Below are 18,767 nucleotides of genomic sequence, written 5' to 3'. Positions count from 1 at the left end.
TTACAATGAGCCATCTCCATTTTTTCGATTCAGCACTTTCGGAGATATAGAGGTGCAAAGTTTTTTGTTTTTTCCAAGATGGCGGCCGAACCACGTGACCTATGACGTCATAATTATCATCAAAAAATTCTACAGGTGGAGTTGCACCTATGGTCAAAATTTCCTGTCAATCGGACCAAGGGTTGCAGAGAAAATCATATTTATTCTGTGCAGATAAACAGACAGAGACAGACAAACAAACGGACTCAAATGCAATACCCTCTCCTCTGGCGAGGGTATATATAAACTAGATTTGGTCTCTGGGTGAAATATTGTTGTCCTGCTGGCTTCATCTGTTGGTTTTGTACAACCTGTTAAAGGTCAATTGGTCATGGTCTCAGATCCACCAGACTATCACATCACGTGACTTTGGTTACTCAGCCAAAGATTAAGATCAGTCATGTGATCGCTTGTCAGCATGTCCCTCACTCACTGTGGGGAATCCAATCTGTATGGTAACAAGGTTAAAGGTACTCAAATGCAAATGGAACAGGGAGTATTTGAGGCAGATGACAGTTGCGGTCGTTTTGATACCAACTGGATTCGAACCAGGCAACCAGTGCAGACTGGGGGCTGTAAAAATATTATGTTTTAGGAATTACCAAATACTGTACAATTTATAAATGGAATTGTCATACGTGTGTGTGTGTGTCTGGAAGTGTGTGTCTGGAAGTGTGTACATATATAATTTGGCCCAGTATATATATATATATATATATATATATATATATATATATATATATATATATATATATATATATATATATATATATATATATATATATATATATATATATATATATATATATATATTCATATATATATATATATATATATACTGTATATGTATATATATATATATATATATATATATATATATATATATATATATATATATATATATATATATATATATATATATATATATATATTGTTGTGGTTTTGAGAATAAAGGCAACCCCCCTTTTAGTTAGTTGCACCACAGCATGTAGCCTCGCTTTAACCAGTTATTTCTTATTAAATGTGAAGTAGTCTCCTTCCCAATGTTAGTGTGCGTTGAGGCAGGTAAGTTAGGGTAGGCCTCATTGGGCCTGGAATGCCTTGTGCTGGGCCTAGAACAAGTCGAGGAGGCCCAAGGGAGGAGCCGGGGGGAGTGGCTGGCAAGCAGCAAACAGCCAATGGAGCTAAAGGGGAGTGGCCAGCAACGGCGGCCAATAAGGACCTCGGGGGAGTAACTGATGGGGGGAGATCACGACACGTGACCCCCGGTGGCCAGTGGAGGCCTTTGGAACATTCTAGTGGGGCTCCGGGGGGGATATAAAACCTGCCCCGGACCCCCGAGCACGTCTGGGTCGAAGCTCGAGCTCAGCTCTCTGCGTTCTGCCCCGCTCTCTGCTGCCCCGTTCTCCTTGGTTCTGGTCTCTCCTTTGCCCTCGCTCTCTTGGGAAATGCTCTCGCAGGATGATCTCTCTCGTGGCCCTATACTCTAACGACCTCCCTGCCTGGGCTCCCTGCACGTGCGCTTTTGCCTCGCCGACTTCGGACGCTGGGTGGATTCCCGTACGCGCACGACTGGAGGCCGATGTCCTTGCCACGAACATCCTCGAGGGACACGCCCAACGGGCCATCCGGGACGAACTGCACTGAGCGGCCGTGGTTTGAGCGCGTCTTCTTCTTCCTCCCTTCTCCCCGCGTGAGTCAGAGGGCCCTTGTCTGGGCTTTTAAGTAAGAACGGTTAAGTTTCTATCCCGTGCCTCTTTTCTCTCGCCACTGTACATTTGTAATAAACCTGTGTTTTGCTTCCATCTTGGCCGTTTACGTCTTTTCACCATTGGCCTCGCATTGCACGAGATAAAACCGCTCGATCGGGTTCCTAGTAATTAACGGCACAAGTCACGTGACACGCAAACCGCTTGGGCGTATCAGACCAGCGTGACTCGTGTGAGGTTCAACCCCCGTCCTCGCAGCGGCGTGTGTATCGAAGGTACTCGAGTATTTGACCGGAAATCCTTCCGCGCGCTCGCTGCGGGGTTGGCGGCTGGAATTGCTCAGCAATCCGCCCCCACGAGTGTAAAGTGAGTAGCGGCCTCATGGAGTCGAAACTCGAGGGGGAGAAGGGCTTAATCCCCCCTCAGTATGCCGACGGGCTCGAGATCCGCAACAATATGTATGTGCGTCTGTGTGTCAGCCAAATTCAAACCAAAGCCTCAATATCCTGTTCTGAATTAATAATCTCGGTCTGAAGTGAAACTCTTAAACTTTGTCTCTTTTATCCAATGTTTAGAATCAGCCTCACCTCCAGAAATGAAACCGTCTCCAGCTCCTTGAGTGATGCTTTGAGGGTTGATTCTTCTTCACAAAGACAATCCATCTCCTGTTGCAAGTTCTCCCTCTGGCGTTCAAGGTGAGAAAGTTTCACACTCTGTCTCTCACTGAGCCACCTCTTCATCCGATTTACCTTTTCATCCACAGCTCGATACATCTCTCTTCTCTCCCCCTCCAGCCTTTCCTCCTTATCTTTGCCCGACACCTGGAGAAAATCATTTACGAAGGTTTGTTAAAGTTTCACTGAAAATTATAGAGGTTAAAATTACAACAAAGCGACTTTAGGATCCGTTCTAACGGAAACAAGACCGAAAGTCTAACAGCGGCATAGCCGAGCTTGTTTGATACTTTCGTTGAAGAGGATAGTATGACCTGGGTGGAGATACCAGTTAGCAAATAATGTAAATATTAAATTATTTTGAAGTACTCCAAGTCTCCAAGCTGTCTGTCACTGTGGAAGTGAAGAGACTGCATCGAGACACTGACCGGTTTATTCTATATGTTGGTCAGTTCATCAACACTATCAAAGTGACCTTCGCACCGTCCCGACACACACTAGTGTGTGCATTACGGAATTAAGGTGTTTTATGGCAGCCGGAGTGCAAATCCTGCCACCAACCTCCTTGAGAGGACCCAGTGAGTTGGTATTCATTTTACCGACCTCGGAAGGATGACAGGCCGAGTCAACCTCACCCGGTGTGAATTCAATAGCTGACCGGGATTCAAACTCAGGACACTAGGCTCCCAAGCCCTCCCCACTAACTGTTAAACCAACACAATGCAGGGTGGTTGGAGGCAGTCATAAGAAATGCTTCAATGTTTGAAGAGCCCTTAATCAAAGTTTTAATTAGAAATGATCTGGGGGGCATGCACCCCCCTTTTCTCCCCCCCGCCCCCCCATTATGTATAATCACCCTGTTGTCATAATTTCAGTTCCCCCCCAATCATCGAGTGTGATCATTTGCCCCAACCAGGTATATGACGTAATATATGAACGTTCCCTGAAGGGTGTTGAAAGAAACATAACTAGCAAAGCCAAATGGCATTACATTCCACCTTTCAGAAGCGTAATTGTCAGCTATAAAACTCACCCGATACGTGGGATAAATATGTGAGGGACATACGTATATACGGAGAGACAAACACTGTAAACACAGGAACCAAACATCCACGACATAAAAAATAGTTTGTTTAATCACGAATTTGCCAGGTCTAAAAGCCTCTTTGCGAGTTTGAAGAGGAAGAAGTGCTAATGTATGGATTATTCACACAGCAGTTTAAATGGAAACATTTATTATTCTACGACAGGAGAAACCCTTTAGAACCGTGGTTCTTAACCTGGGTTCGACCGAACCCCAGGGGTTCAGTGAGCCATTCTCAGGGGTTCGGCGGAGGTCCTCCGAAATGCATTGCAATTTGTTTTTGTTTTTTTAGTTTTGTATCAATTTTGAATCTATGTGTCATTACGCTTATTATTAATATTATTATTATTTTGATATGTATGTTACGAACAAATGGAAATGTTATTTGTAATTGTATTCCCATCCCATTCATGGTTTCTCTGGTCTGTGTTTAAGATAAGTTGTTTCACACTGACTGTAGTAAGTTGAATCAATGAGCAACTTCCTAATTATTCTGTTGATGGTGCTTACTTGCTTACTTACTTACTGGATTTCGGACTTTGCAGGTGTTCGGAAATTCCAGTGAATAGCCTTGATTAGCTTGCCGTGTGCCGTGCGTCATTGGTCGCGCCTTACTTTGGAGTTAGATTAATGGAAAAGTAAGTTGGAAATGTTTGTGGATATGCAGGGCGGGTTCAGAGTTATATTAAAGTCAAAAGTGGATGCGGATTATAAAATATGATTGAATTACTCAAAAAATTAGGTGGAGGTGATATAACTCCTTTGGTCGCAATTAAAAACTAACAAGCGTTACGCCTAGGTCCCCCGTCGGTGAAGTGATGCGAGTTGACAAAGTGGAAGACGCAAGGTGGCCATTTTGGATTTTTACGTAGCGACCCAATTTTCAATAGTGTTCTCCCTTATACGTAGATACACCCACACATCAGATTAGAAGTTGGTAGTTCGTTTATTTTTCAAGATATTTCACTCACAAGGTTCAGACATTATATATGGTGGCAGCCATCTTGGATGTTGACGTGGCGACCCAATTTTCAATAGCGTTCTTCCTTATACGTAGATACAAACACACACCAGATTAGAAGTTGGTACTTCGCTTATTTTTCAAGATATTCCACTCACAAGGTTCAGGCATACATGGCGTCAAACATACATGGCAGGGGCCATCTTGGATTTTGACGTGGGTTGCACCCACACACCAAATTAGAATTCGGTCCTACGCTTATGCACGCACGCACGCACGCCCGCCCACACGTAGGGGAAAACCATAGTCCCCCTTTCGCTCCGCGGTGCGACGGGGGGGACAACAATTCGCAGTTTTCTATGTAATATTATAATGGGATTTGCGGTGACAGAGTTGGGTAGATAATAAATCCCGTCATCATAACTATAAGTTATGTTTTCTTCGTTAACATTTCTCAGTTTTCAGAGGGGTACTGATTATATTATATTTAAGCATGTTCCTTTATTAATTTTTGTCATATAATTATTTGCCTGAACTCAATTAAGATCAGTTTGTTACTTTTTTTTTCTTTTTGCAGTATGTCGAGCAAAAAAAGGAAGTGGTCGGAGGATTACATGCGGTACGGGTTCACGTGTTTGACGGAACGGGACGGAAGTTAGCGTCCTCAATGCATGCTTTGCAATGTCAAGTTGAGCAACTCCAGCCGAGCACCAGCAAAACTACGGGAACACTTCAAAAAAAACTGCACAGCGAGGGGCAGTACAAAGACGCAATGCTGAATGAATTCAAATTGAAGAGAGTCCGATTCGACGCAAGTGCTACCTTGCCCACTCTCGGCTTCGTTCCAATTGACAAACCGATCCTCACCGCGTTGTATGAAGTTGCGTACCTGATCGCAAAGCAGGGCAAACCGCACACCATTGGCGAGACACTCATCCAACCAGCCGCGTTGAAGATGGCCATCATCATGCTGGAAAAAGCTGCTGAAAACAAGTTGTCTCTCGTTCCACTCTCAAATGACACCATCAGATGCAGAATCGACGACATGAGCGACGACATCCTCACCCAGGTAGTTGCAGATTTAGTCACGAGCCCGACAAAATTCAGCCTTCAACTCGACGAGACCACCGACGTTTCGAATTTGAGCCAGCTCATCTTATTTGTGCGTTATGTCAAAGGAGACGAGATCAAGGAAGACTTTGTTCTGCAAGCCTCTCACAACAACGACGAAGACAGCTGACATGAAGAAGCTTGTGGATGACTTCTTCAGAAGCAATGGCCTCTCGTGGAACATGGTGTCTGCAGTTTGCTCGGACGGAGCTTCAGCCGTGCGGGGATGCAACTCCGGTTTTGGAGCGCTGGTGAAGGCCGATGCACCACACATTGTCACGCACTGCGTCCTGCACAGACACGCGCTGGCATCAAAAACCCTGCCTCCAAAACTGGCCAATGTTCTGAAAATCGTCGTTGAAACTGTGAATTACGTGCGAAGCTGTGCTCTGAATCATCGCATCTTCAAAGAGCTGTGCAATAAAATCGGCTCTGAATTCGAAGTCCTTCTCTACCACTCTAACGTTTGATGGTTATCACAAGGCAAGGTAGTGAGCCGTGTTTTTGCCTTGCGTGTAGAATTAGCCCTGTTTTTGCGAGAACACCAGCATTGCCATGCAACACACTTCCAAGAGTCAGAGTTCATCCTCGCCTTGGCGTACTTGGCTGACATCTTCGACACACTCAATCATCTCAATTGCCAGATGCAGAGCGGTGGAGTGAATGTCATCGAGTCTGAAGAAAAGCTGACCGCTTTCCGAAAGAGTTACCGTTGTAGAGGTGGCGAACAGAGAACAACTTCGAACTTTTCGCTACTGGACGAGTGCGTGAGCGGGATCGAAGACGAGTCTGAAGTTGGAGGCACTGCTGTACCGGTGGAGCTGAAGCAAGCAATTGCCATGCACCTGGATGAGCTGGGAAAGTCATTCGATGGCTACGTCCCCGACCAAGAGCAATACCCAGCATGGGTGCGGCAGCCGTTTACTTTCGATGTTGCAACGGCAGATGTCAACAACCAATACCTCGACGACCTCATCGAACTTCAGCAGAGCCAGACTCAACAACAACTCTTCGGCACAACAACGCTCTCAACGTTTTGGTGCCGCCAAATGGAAGGGTATCCTCACATCGCTAAAATTGCCCTCAAGATCCTCACGCCGTTCATTACAACTTATCTCTGCGAGCATGCGTTTTCGAAACTGGTGGACATTAAGACAAAGAAAAGGAGCAGGCTTGAATGCGAAAATGATTTCAGGGTGGTCCTTGCCAAAACAAAACCATGCATTTCCCAGATCGCCTCCCAAAAAGAAGAACAGGAAACGCATTAAGATGCAATTCTTCTTAATTTTTTGGTCAAATTTGAGGGGTTCCGCGAGTGTTCGGTGGGTTTCGTGAAGGTTCGGCCGGCGCCTTTAAAAAGGTTAAGAACCACTGCCTTAAAAGGACACAGAACGAGCATACAAAATTATATATACAGCAGTGATATTTTGCAAAAAGCAACAAGAAAGAGCAATCAGAGATTGCAAACACTCACCAGGATGTGTTTTCAGTGGTTTCTAAGGCTTTTGTGTAAAAACAAATATGGCGGGCGAACCACGTGACTGATGTCATTGTTTTTTTCTCCACCAATTTATTCATAGATTATGCTCAAGAAATTTTATCTTGATCGGATGAAGTTTTGTACTTGTCGAATTATGACGTCATAATGGACACGTATGACATCATCTAAAACATATTTTACTCCCCATGGAGAGTTCTTTACAATGAGCCATGGCTCAATTTTTTCTATTCAGCGCTTTCGGAGATAGAGGTGCAAAGTTTTTAGGTTTTTCCAAGATGGCGGCTGAACCACGTGACAGATGACGTCATAATTATCATTAAAAATTATACAGGTGGAGTTACACCCATGGTGAAAATTTCCTGTCAATCGGACCAACGATTGCAGAAAAAAAAACATATTTATTCTGTGCAGACAAACAAACAAAAAAACGGACTCAAATGCAATACCCTCTTCTTAGGCTATGAGCCAGACCCTCAAATTTTCGACATTATGCTCAATCAGAGGGAGGATGGCTAACAGTTATTTTTGGCAAGGCCAGGGACCCTAGTGCTGAAAAAAATGTGATAGCAGTGTGAAACTCTTAGCCGTATCTGTGTTATCATCACATTTGTCAGACCACCCCAATAACGCTTTCGGTAATTTTTCCGCTTAAGATTTAGGGGGTAGGGTTCGTTTTGGGGCTTTCAAATAATATCTCCTATATGTATCAGTTAGTGTTGTATACCAGGTGAAAGGTAATTGAATTATCTTTCACATGATGTATAGAAAGTGCCTGTGTGATATATAGTAACCTCTTTATGATCATTAAAACATAATTATTTCCGCCAACCCTCAAAAATTTATCACAAAATCCCCAATGAAAACAAAATTAGGCAAAAATTCAGTTTGGCGGATATTAAATGAATTTTTGAATTTGAGAAACACACAGTATGATTAAAGTCAAATTTGGGCCTTAAATCTCATACACCTTGATAAAGATGAGAAAATCCAATATACAGTAGTTGCTGTAACCATGACCTAAAATCCATAAATGTATATCTTTCCGCTCTTATGATATATTGATTTACATTTTACGATTTTTGACCGACAGCATGTATATAGTTTGTATACCATTATTGGTCTAAAAATAGTATATATAATATTGGGATGTCAGCCATATATAGGCCAAAAAGTACTGAAATTGGTGTCAGAAATGTCTAATTCTAAAAATATGAAGGCATTATGACCAAACTGTATGTGGTGTTCTTGAATATACCACAGACGTATGATGCATGTGATGATTAACCTACTCCATGTATATGTATGTATCCTGATGTACCCTAACTTGGCGAGATAATTTACATCATATTCATGCAAACGTTTTTAGTCTTGTAGTGTTGTATGGTTCTCTTATATTACCAGCTATACATAAAGTAAAAAAAAAAAAACCACCTTTAGAGGCCATTTTTCCCCGCAAGCGGGGGTTGGCCTTTTTAGGGAACCGTGGTTGTTGTTGTTTTTTGGTCCCCTTTTTGAAGCAATGTTTTACGGCCGGATGCCCTTCCTGACGCCAACCGTTTTTGCCACCTTTAGCGACAAACAGGGAATTACCAGTGAACTGGTACTCAATTAGCCGACCTCGGAAGGATGACAGGCTGAGTCAACCCCCCTGGCGTTAATTCAGCGATCGACCGGGATTCGAACCCAGGATCCTGGGATCCTAAGCCGGCACCCTAGCCGCTAGCCCAACACCAGGGTCCAAGACCAGCTATACATAAAGTAAACCAAAGGAAAACAATGTACTTTCTATTTAAGCAACATATATTTTTAGACATCATACCATAAAGTACACGAGTTATCAATTCAGCGTACACCATATTTGTTACACATATGTACATGATCTTTCTCCATACAGTTCTACAATTCAGAAGTTATCCTCGTCATCGTCGTCGTCTTCTTCATCGTCTTCTGCCGAACTGTCATCACTCTCACCATACACTCTCTGGTTGTCACATGTGGTGAGTTTGCACATGTCTGTGCACTTCAAACCACTGGCCATGCAGACACACATGGGTAGTGTGCATCTTTTCGAACAGGTGCATGCCAGTAAATCCAGAACCGCCTGTGGTGCGGGCTGTCCTTGCATCTAGTCGACTGCCAGCTGCACGCGACCATCCTGGGTATCCCAGTGCCATCCTTTCCCGATTGGACTCGGTACTGCTGGATCCATCTTGAGACTCCTCTTCCAAATAGCGGCTTGATAGTTGGCTCGCTGTGCATGTTTGGTTGAGCAGTCTTTGCACGGAGGTAGCTGGTGACTGTCGATCTCTCCCCTCTTGGCACAGAACAGGTGATATCTCAAGTCATTCACCTTCACTGTCCCCGACTTCGGTGCGTACATGAGACAAGTGAAGTTCTCCAATTTATCCATCAGTTCCTCACTGACGTCCCAGTCCTCTCCCAGCTGTGTACATGCATCCTGCACATCTTTGTTGGTTCTGATGAGTTTTAGTGCAGTCAGTTTTCCTCGTCCAGCGAACGTGCTGACTGTGTCGCATCCGGTATAGGCATGCATTCCAATTAGGGCCTGACATACATTTGTGCCGACTGACTTTCCTATTTTCCCTATGTCGAGGATTTTAGCCCTTGCTTTGGTGCCACATTTCTGAAACAACTTGGCATGAATCTTGGTATGAAATGCCAAGCCAATGACAAGTACGTCGGTGTCATCTGAGCTAATAATGACAGACTGGTATCCATGTGCGGCAGCATGGGCAGCATGCAAGAACAGACGACCATCTGCTTCCTCGTGTGTGCTTTCCAGGGCCACTACTTCTTGGCTAGCATCAGATGTGATCTGATAACACTTGTCATCGCATGTTACAAAGAGAACCTTTCCCTGTAGGCGTCTGATGTACTCTGGTTTCTTCCACTCTTCGACCAGGAACATGATAAGACTTGACTTGTTCCCAACATAGCTGAGAAACTTGCGCCATTGCCTTACAATTTGAGATGCCGTGATGTTTTTCAGCTCAAGTCCAAGTTCTTCCCCCCTGGTTAACCGTTCGCTGTTTTTGATGGAAGTCTCCTTGTAGGTGTCAAAGACGACATCGATCCTCTGGCTACTGCATCCATCCTTCAGGGCCATGGATAGGACAATCATGGCCACTTCGGCAAATGTAGTTTGATCACCTGCCACCTTCTGTATAAGGAGCATCCCGTCAATAATTGTTGCCGAATTGTCGGGTATCCTTTCAGCCGGGGTCACAGTCCTTTGCAAGGCCGTGGCTAGGGCAGCTTTGTTGGTTTTCCGTAGAAGGCCTTCGGGTGTCACCAGGGCCCATGGCAAGGGACCTAGAGGATGAGATAGCACCTCTGCCATGTGAAGATCTCGGCCCTGTGCCATCACGATAATTCTACCAAATAGAGCTCTGTCTGCTTGAAGAATTACTGCCCTGCCATTGCTTCTGCATTCCTTCTTCTTAGTGAGGTTGCTGAAAGTCTTCAGCTTGTTCAGTTGCAAAGGGTCGTGGAATTTCTTGATTGGTGGGTTGCTCTTAAGTCGCTCAATCTTGAAGTTTGTGTAGCACTTGTGTCCGACTTCCCATGCTTTCTCCAGATCCTTGGCAATATTTGGAGGGGCTGCGCGTGCGGCGTGCACTTTCTATACATCATTTGAAAGGTAATTCAATAACCTTTTACCTGATATACCACACTAGCTGATATATACACGTGATATTATTTGAGAGCCAAAAACCTAACCCCACCCCCTAAATCTTAAGCGGGAAAAATGACCCGAAAAGCGATAAATGGGTGATCTGACAAATGTGATGATAACACAGATACGGCTAAGAGTTTCACACTGCTATCACATTTTTTTCAGCACTAGGGACCTTGGCCTTGCCAAAAATAACTGTTAGCCATCCTCCCTCTGATTGAGCATGGTCGACCCTCGGCTCATAGCCTATCTTAGGTGAGTGTGTAAAAAAATATATATATAAAAATATAAAACTACACAGAAGGATCCCACAATCAACAACAAGAACCACAGCCACGATAATCGAGTGTTATAAAAGATCCTTACCTTATTACCTCCACCACCAAAGGTGGATGGAGGCTATGTTTTCACCCCTGCCTGTTTGTGAACAAAATATCTCAAAACGTTGTGGACGCATTCTGACGAAATTTGGCAGAGATGTAGTGTATGTGACAAGGACAAAATGATTTGATTTTGGAAAAGATCCGGATTCGGATCCGGCTACGAGAATTTTTAAGCGACTCTTCACCATTGGGAGATAGGATCTCAAAAAGTTATGGACGGATTTGACAAAACTTGGTGGCCCAGTTGGGTGTCTGACAAGGACGATTCGATTCGATTTTGGTGAAGATCTGAGAATGGATTCGGATATGATAATTATTTAATTTTTTTAGTGCCTTCCCCATTGGGAGATTGGGCCAAAAACGATACATCACAGGATATCTCAAAAAGTTATGTGTCGGGATTCAATATCTGATCGAGGCTCAGGATATCTCAAAAAGTTATGGATGAATTTGAACGAAACTTGTTGGACAGGCTGTGTATGTGACAAGGAAGAATCGATTCAATTTTGGTGAAGATCCGGATCAAGATGGTATACTTTTTGAAGTGATTCTTCACCATTGAGTAAAATGGCCAACCAGGCGGAGGTATGCTCTCCACTGAGTGCCGTTCTAATTTTCACGTGTTTGTGTTTCACACTGAATGAAAAACGTGAAGGTAGAGCATACAGATTGTGATGCATGACAGGTCCAACGACATGTCCGGCGTCACGCCGTAATGACATCACAACACCCCTGTCATGTGACCAGATCCTCAGCTCCGATTGGTGTACATTTGAGGGGACATACATACATACATACATACAGACAAACACCGTTCTAGACGGCTTTGCCTTATTAGTGGGGGGGGGGGGGGGTGGGGGGGCTACGTACTCAACTTTAAGTTCATGTGCAGTTCATGTTAATTTTGGGCAACCACTATAAATGTATTCCACTGGGTCCTACTAATCGGAAAAATGATGTCGCCATTTTTTTTCTATTAACCTTTAGTGACCTTGACTCAAGGTCAAAGTTCAAACGTCATTACAATGACCATACTTCAAAGTATATCGACCCTGGTACCAAAATGTGGCAAATTTCGCAAGGAACATTGATTATGACATTTGTTTTGTCATTTGCTCTCTCAGATGTTTGCAATATGCAAATTAATAAGCAAATGTCCTAATTCGAGAAAAAATATGCATAATTAACATATAGTCTTCACCATACACGTAAATCTCATCAATTCACATTATTATTGAATGCCAATCATTAGTTACCTACCATCTCAAATGTGTTCTGCTGGATCCTAAACTGGAAAAATATGTTGCTTATTGTTTTCTGTTGACATGTTATTGATATTAACTGACCTTTGACATGTACTTGACTTTACTTATCTTGACTCAAGGTTAAATGTCAAATGTCATTTTAACCATGTGACGCAAACAAGCAAAGTGATTTGGACATCTTTGACTTTAAATTAAAAAATACGAACAATGGCTAAAAACCCAACCAACATGAGCAAATGAGCATGATGAATGAACAGTATAAGGAAAAGCATTGGGAATTTGAATCCAAAAATCAATATTCCAGACATCCGACTGATTTTGCTTGATCGCATCACATGGTTAAAATGACATTTGACATTTCACCTTGGGTCAAGGGAAGTAAAGTCAAGTACATGTCAAAGGTCAGTTAATATCAAAAACATGTCAACAGAAAACAATAAGCAACATATTTTTCAAGTTTAGGATCCAGCAGAACACATTTGAGATGGTAACTAATGATTGGCATTCAATAACAATGCAAAGTGATGGGATTTACGTGTATTTTTTTTGAATAGCAGATCGAGGCTCGTGAAAGCCAACATTAATCACACAGAAAGTCAAACCGACACATAAAACATATAATAAGAGGAGCGGAAGACAAGATCGGGAAAGAGGGGGAAGGACAAAAACACAACATTTGAGAACAGGGACATCGAGAGATCTGTGGGAGGGAGAGGGCTTTGGGGGCATGGGAAAAGGGGGGGGGGGCGGTTGGTTTGAAGTATAAAACATATGGACACTGCAAGGACTTCCAGGAAAGAAGTTGGAATTTCAAAAAGGTGGATCTGGGATGAATTAGCGGGGGTAGAAAAGATCAAGGTTTTGGATGGGGGAAGATAAGAGATGGTGGTGAGCAGCTGTTTTAGAGACATGGAGGGAGGAGTGGGATAGAAGGGAGTGGGGGAGTTTGTTCCAGAGGCAGGAGAAAAGAGGAATGAAAGAGTGAAGGTGAGCAGAGAGCCTAGATTTTGGCAGTTTAACCATAAGATGGTTGCTGGCAGATCTTGTGTGGCCTGTAGGAATATTTGGGGGACAGAGCACAGAGAGAGCTGGGGGAGCAAGGCCGGAAAGGAGTCGGTAGAAGACAGAAAGACCACCTACCTGCCTGCGGTGAGTGAGTGAAAGGCCCTCGGAGTTAGCTTCATCACGGGAGATTCCAATGATTCTGAAAGCTTTGGTTTCAACAGCGTGAAGCCAAACTAGAGGTGAAGCAGGAACATCGGCCCATAGGGGAGAACAGTATTCCATTGAGCTGCGGATGAAAGCCTTGTATGCGGTGAGGCGCTCAGGTGTGCCAAGGAAGGACTTCGCACGACGGAGGATGTCCATTCGTCGACTGGCTTTGGAGGCCAGCTTGGAAATGTGGTTTTCCCAGGAAAGATCATGGCAGATAGTGAGACCCAAAAGCTTGAGCAACAGAACTTCTTGGAGAGGATTGTTGAGAAAGTAGATGGGAGGGTTGTCCAGTCGGTCTTTTCGGAGAGACATAGTAAGAGTGTGAGATTTGTCAGGATTGAAAGACATGTTCCACTTGTTTGACCAGTCTGATTTTGTCCAGGTTTTCAGAGAGCGAGGAGGCTGCAGCCTGCCAATCTGAGGGAAGAGGAATGGAGCGGCAGAGAGTGGAGTCATCAGCAAAGAGAGAGAGAGGATTTTCCAGAGAGTCGGAGAGATCTTTGATGAAGACCAGAAAAAGCACAGGGCCCAGAACACTACCTTGGGGAACTCCAGCCTGAACAGGAAGGGGAGATGAGAAAAATCCATTCAGGGCCACACGTTGACTACGACCAGAGAGGAAGTCCACAAGCCATGCGTGGAGATTTCCATGGATACCACAGGAGAGTTTGGTGAGCAGAGCCGGGTGCCAGACCGTATCAAAGGCACGTGATATGTCAAGGGAGAGAGCTCTGATTTCCTGTTTGGCATTGAGGACCTCCATCCATTGTTGACAGCAAAAGCATCATGTCCAGAGTAGCATGACCTGGTCTGAATCCAAATTGATGATCGGAGATTAAGCCATTGGAGAAGAGGAAGGATTTGATATCCGAAGCAATGATGGATTCCATGACTGCTGATAATTGGGAGCAGGCTGATTGGACTGTAGTTGCTAGGATCTGTTTTAGCACCTTTTTTGTGTAAAGTGGTAATGTTTGCTGATTTCCAAGATGCTGGCAGATGACCTTGAGCAAAAGAGAGGGTGAAAAGAACAGAGAGGGTGAGATCGAGCGGCAAAGCAGGATTTTAGGGCCCGTGGACTGATGCCGTCAGGTCCCAGAATCAGAGTCAAGGTTTGACAAAAACATCTCCACCTCATCAGGAGAGAAGGACACAGAGTCCAGGAGCAGTTGGGTTCGACTGGGTAAGGTGGGAACAGAGAGAGTTGGGTTTGGGACACAAGATTTTGAGGCAAACACAGCGTTGAGGCATTCGGCTTTGTCACGTGCGGTGTCAACTGTGTAGCCATTTGAGGTAAGGGAGGGGATGGAGGGGGAACAAATACCAGAAATGGATTTGATCAGACACCACCAGTTTTGGAGGAAAGAGACAGGTTTGAGAGTTCATTCTTGAGTGTGGACAGATAGTGCTTCCTGGCACTCCAGAGGGTAGACACTCACTTGTTTTGAGCTTGGTGGAAGGAACTGAGATTGCCTTCAGTTGGATTTGCCTTCCAAGAGGCAAAGGCAAGTTGTTTCAGGGCAACTGCCTCACCACAAGATTCAGTGTACCATGGACGGGAGGAAGGGTAAGACAACTGAAGACGAGATGGGATAAATCTGTGCACGAGAGAGAGCATTTTGCTTTGGAAGAATTCCCAGGAAGAATTGATGTCAGAGGCAGTGGAGATGGGAGACCAGTCCAGATGATTGATGGCTGCTTGAAGACCGTGCCAGTCAGCCTGAGTGAAATGCCAGACTCGTCGACGCCGAGGAGGCTCTCTGAGAATGGCCAGAGAGATGTCCACTTTAACAAGTGTAACGGATTCGTCACTTCCGTTGTTGGGGTTATCCTCCACTTGAAATATTTCTGATTCTATGTACTATTATTGTCTTCCATGGGTTTATTGTTTATGAACCGTTTTCAAAAGGTAAAAAGAATTAATGTTTTGAATTAAACCGGAACCGGATGACGACGAGGAGGAAGAAGAGGAAGAAGAGGAAGAAGGTGGCGAGTGAAGTCGGACAAGACGCGTGGCTTCCAGCTCCGTAGCGAGCGTTATCGAACGAAAGTCGCGAGTGAACTTTGAGTTTCCTTGAAAGGAATTTCCTGCGATAGGTGTTATCGCTGGAGGATTGAGAAACCCACGTAGTCAGGTTTAGGTGTGGAGATTCTGAAGAATCCTCGCCGGGTCGCTTCGTCTCAAGTAAGAGCCGTCGGCCATTTTGACCCTCGCGCTTCGTTCACCGAAAATGGTTTTGCTACGCGTCAGCTTTTCTCACCATCCTGTCGTCTGTCGGGGATGTGTGTGCGCAAACGCTGCGTTTGAAGATTACGCTGCGGTTCGCTGATTGAACTGTGAATGTGCACATCGAGTTTGCCTTTGGTTTTGGACCACGTGACTTGCTACACTTTGCCTACACTTACGCCTCGTCAGCATCAACGGGGTGCGGGTCTCGATTCGAACTCGCTCTGACACTCGCTGGAGGGGATCACCTTTGAGTTATAGAGACATTGAGGAGTGTTCCTTTTTCACTCACTTGGAGAGCAGTGAGTCATCTTACTTTAGCTGATGGTACCATCATAAAATGTATCGAGTGTACTTTTGATTGCCATTGGTTGTATCGTTATTCTTGTGTGCTTTTAATACAATATTGGTTGGTTGATAATCCTTGGTGTGGTTTCACTATTGGTTTCGGACACAGAATAACATATTTTTCTGCCGTGGCTCCTCTCGGGGCTCGGAGGTACACCATGACCAGGGGGTCGGGGAGGAGCACGTAACACAAGCACACGATCAGAAGAACCAATTGGAGCAGAAGAAGAGCAGCAGACATTTGCAGGGAAGTTTGTCATAATAATAATAATAATAATAATAATAATAATAATAATCATAATATGCAATAAAATGCAAGCGTCTTTGAGCTTCTTGAAAAGTGCTATTTAAAATAAATGTATTATTATTATTATTACTAATAATAATAATTATAATAATAATAAAGGAGTCTTATATAGCCCCATCAAGCAGAGTAAACTACCCTCATGTCGCTTTACATTATCATGCGAACGCACACACACCGCACACACACACACACACACACACACAAACATACACACACACAGACACACCTTCACTCTTGCCCTATTCCTCTCCCTCCCCATTCAAAACCCACAGATGTGTACTCCCCCTCCTCCTCCCCTCCCTCCCCCGCACATGTACACAGACATTCTCTCGATCTCTGTCCCACCTCAAACCAAAGGGAAAACAGGACTTAGACTTTAAAAGACTTGTGAAACAGATAGGTTTTGAGGGAGGTTTTAAAGGCAGGAAGAGAGTCAACATGTCGAACAGAGGAAGGCAAGTCATTCCAGAGCAGAGGTGCAGCAAAGGAAAAGGATTTCTCGCCAAACGACTTGGTGCTGGTGCGCGGCGGCTCTAAGGTCATAGAGTCGTCGCTTGAACGAAGCCGTCGCCAAGGTTCATAGAGAGTGAGCAAATCTGAGAGATAGTGAGGTCCCGTTCCACACAATGATTTATAACATAGTGTGCAAATTTTGTATTGCACACGAGCAGAGACAAGCAGCCAGTGTAAAGATTCAAGAAGGGGAGTAACATGGTCAGACTTCTTCGCCTTACAGACAAGACGATTCCATGGATTCCATCATCACTTCTGACATTAAATCCTTCGTCTTCTCCAATGGCTTGATCTTATATCAATAGGGATTCAGAGTAGGCCACTCTATTCTCGACATGCTGCTTCTGCTGTCTCAACAATGGACGGATGTCCATTGTCTAGAAGAGAAGATATTCTATTGACTGAGATCCGGGTCGGGAAATAACCCGACTAATAAATAGACTTGTCATAACCAAGTCTAGAGGAGAAGATATTCTATTGACTGAGATCCGGGTCGGGAAATTGACAGATTGTGTCAGTCCCAATGAGTCGCAGAAGTCCTTTGCTGAGGTGCCACGACTGGTGAGAGAGGAACCTACATCCAGCCAGCTGGCATGATGACAGTTGAAGTCGCCATATATGAGAAAGAGAGAGTTGGGATGAGTGGATAGAAGTTGGTCAATGTTGTCAGACAGCGAAATGTATGAACACATAATGAACACATATGAACAAAAGGTGGGAGCGGAGAGGAAGCCGTAGCCAAAGGTACTCCTGGTGGTGGGGTGGAGAGAGTGCAGTGCAAGGAGAGTGAGGAAGAGAGTTTTTGATAAAGATAGCAACCCCACCTCCAGGACGAGGCTCAGGTCTATCATACCGGAGGAGGGAGTAACCCGGGAGAGATATTAAGGAATCAGAGACATCTTGAAGAAGGAAAGTTTCTGCTAAGCAGATTAAGTCTGGATTGTCAGAAGCAACCTGAATGGAGAGATCAATCATGTTTGAGCGAAGGCCCCGGATGTTTAAGGTCCATACCGTTAAAGAGGAGAGAGGGGGAGCATCGGGTGTAGGACAGGGGAGGGGTAGGGTCTAATGAAGGATGAGACGGGGAGGTAGGGAGAGCAATTGATAGTGTGTCAGAGATTACAGAAGAGTTACAAGAAAGGGAAGGATGAGGAGGACGAAAGGTTTGATGCTGATGGGATGAGGCACAGTGAGGGCTTGTTTGAGGGGGGTGGGGGGGGGGGTGAAAAAAGTAGAAGGTTGGGGAACTGGGGGAGGTGAAGGTATGAGATAGAAGGGAGACGAAGTGGGGAGGAGGTGGCTTTGAGGAGGGGGGAGGGGAGAGAATTGGAGAGGAATGGTATGGGGGGGGGGGGAGATTTGAAGGGGAGGGGCAAGGGGGGAGTTTAGGAGTGGAGGGGTAGGGGGGGGGGGAGTTTAGAAAGTGGATGATTAATGAAAGACGAACATTGATAACAAATTGGGTTTATTGAGATTTCCAATTTAGCGATCCGATTAAGGATGGAGGAGGGGTGGAATAAATGTGAATTTAGAACACGCAGCGAGGAAGAATTATAAGAGATTGAATTATTATTTTTTTTGAAGTGGAATGAGTTGGAGAGGAAATTGAAAAAAGCCTTTTAAATAGGAAGAAAAACAGCGTGTTGTAATATACCACTGAATAAAACACTGCAGGGGAAAGTTTCAACATATTTAAATAATATTTAAACAGAACCATGAAGAACAATATTATAT

At 44.4% G+C, this 18,767-nt stretch overlaps 1 protein-coding gene across 4 annotated transcripts in view; it reads right to left on the bottom strand.

The window, feature by feature from the left end:
• Positions 1-18,767, bottom strand: part of LOC137414956 (E3 ubiquitin/ISG15 ligase TRIM25-like) — a 1,058,494-nt gene that overhangs the window by 22,382 nt on the left and 1,017,345 nt on the right. For all 4 annotated transcript variants that reach the window (XR_013621840.1, XR_013621841.1, XM_078770101.1 and 1 more), the window contains one exon: positions 2,336-2,569. Coding sequence is in view for 2 of the 4 variants with exons in the window: in XM_078770101.1 (XP_078626227.1) it covers positions 2,336-2,569 (234 nt within the window). In the remaining 2 variants the exon portion in view is untranslated. The remainder of the gene's footprint in view (positions 1-2,335; positions 2,570-18,767) is intronic.

This window comes from Myxine glutinosa, chromosome 1, assembly GCF_964187855.1.
Source record: "Myxine glutinosa chromosome 1, kmMyxGlut1.1, whole genome shotgun sequence".
NCBI classification, from domain to species: Eukaryota; Metazoa; Chordata; class Myxini; order Myxiniformes; family Myxinidae; genus Myxine; species Myxine glutinosa.
This window is presented reverse-complemented; position numbering and strand designations above follow the sequence as displayed.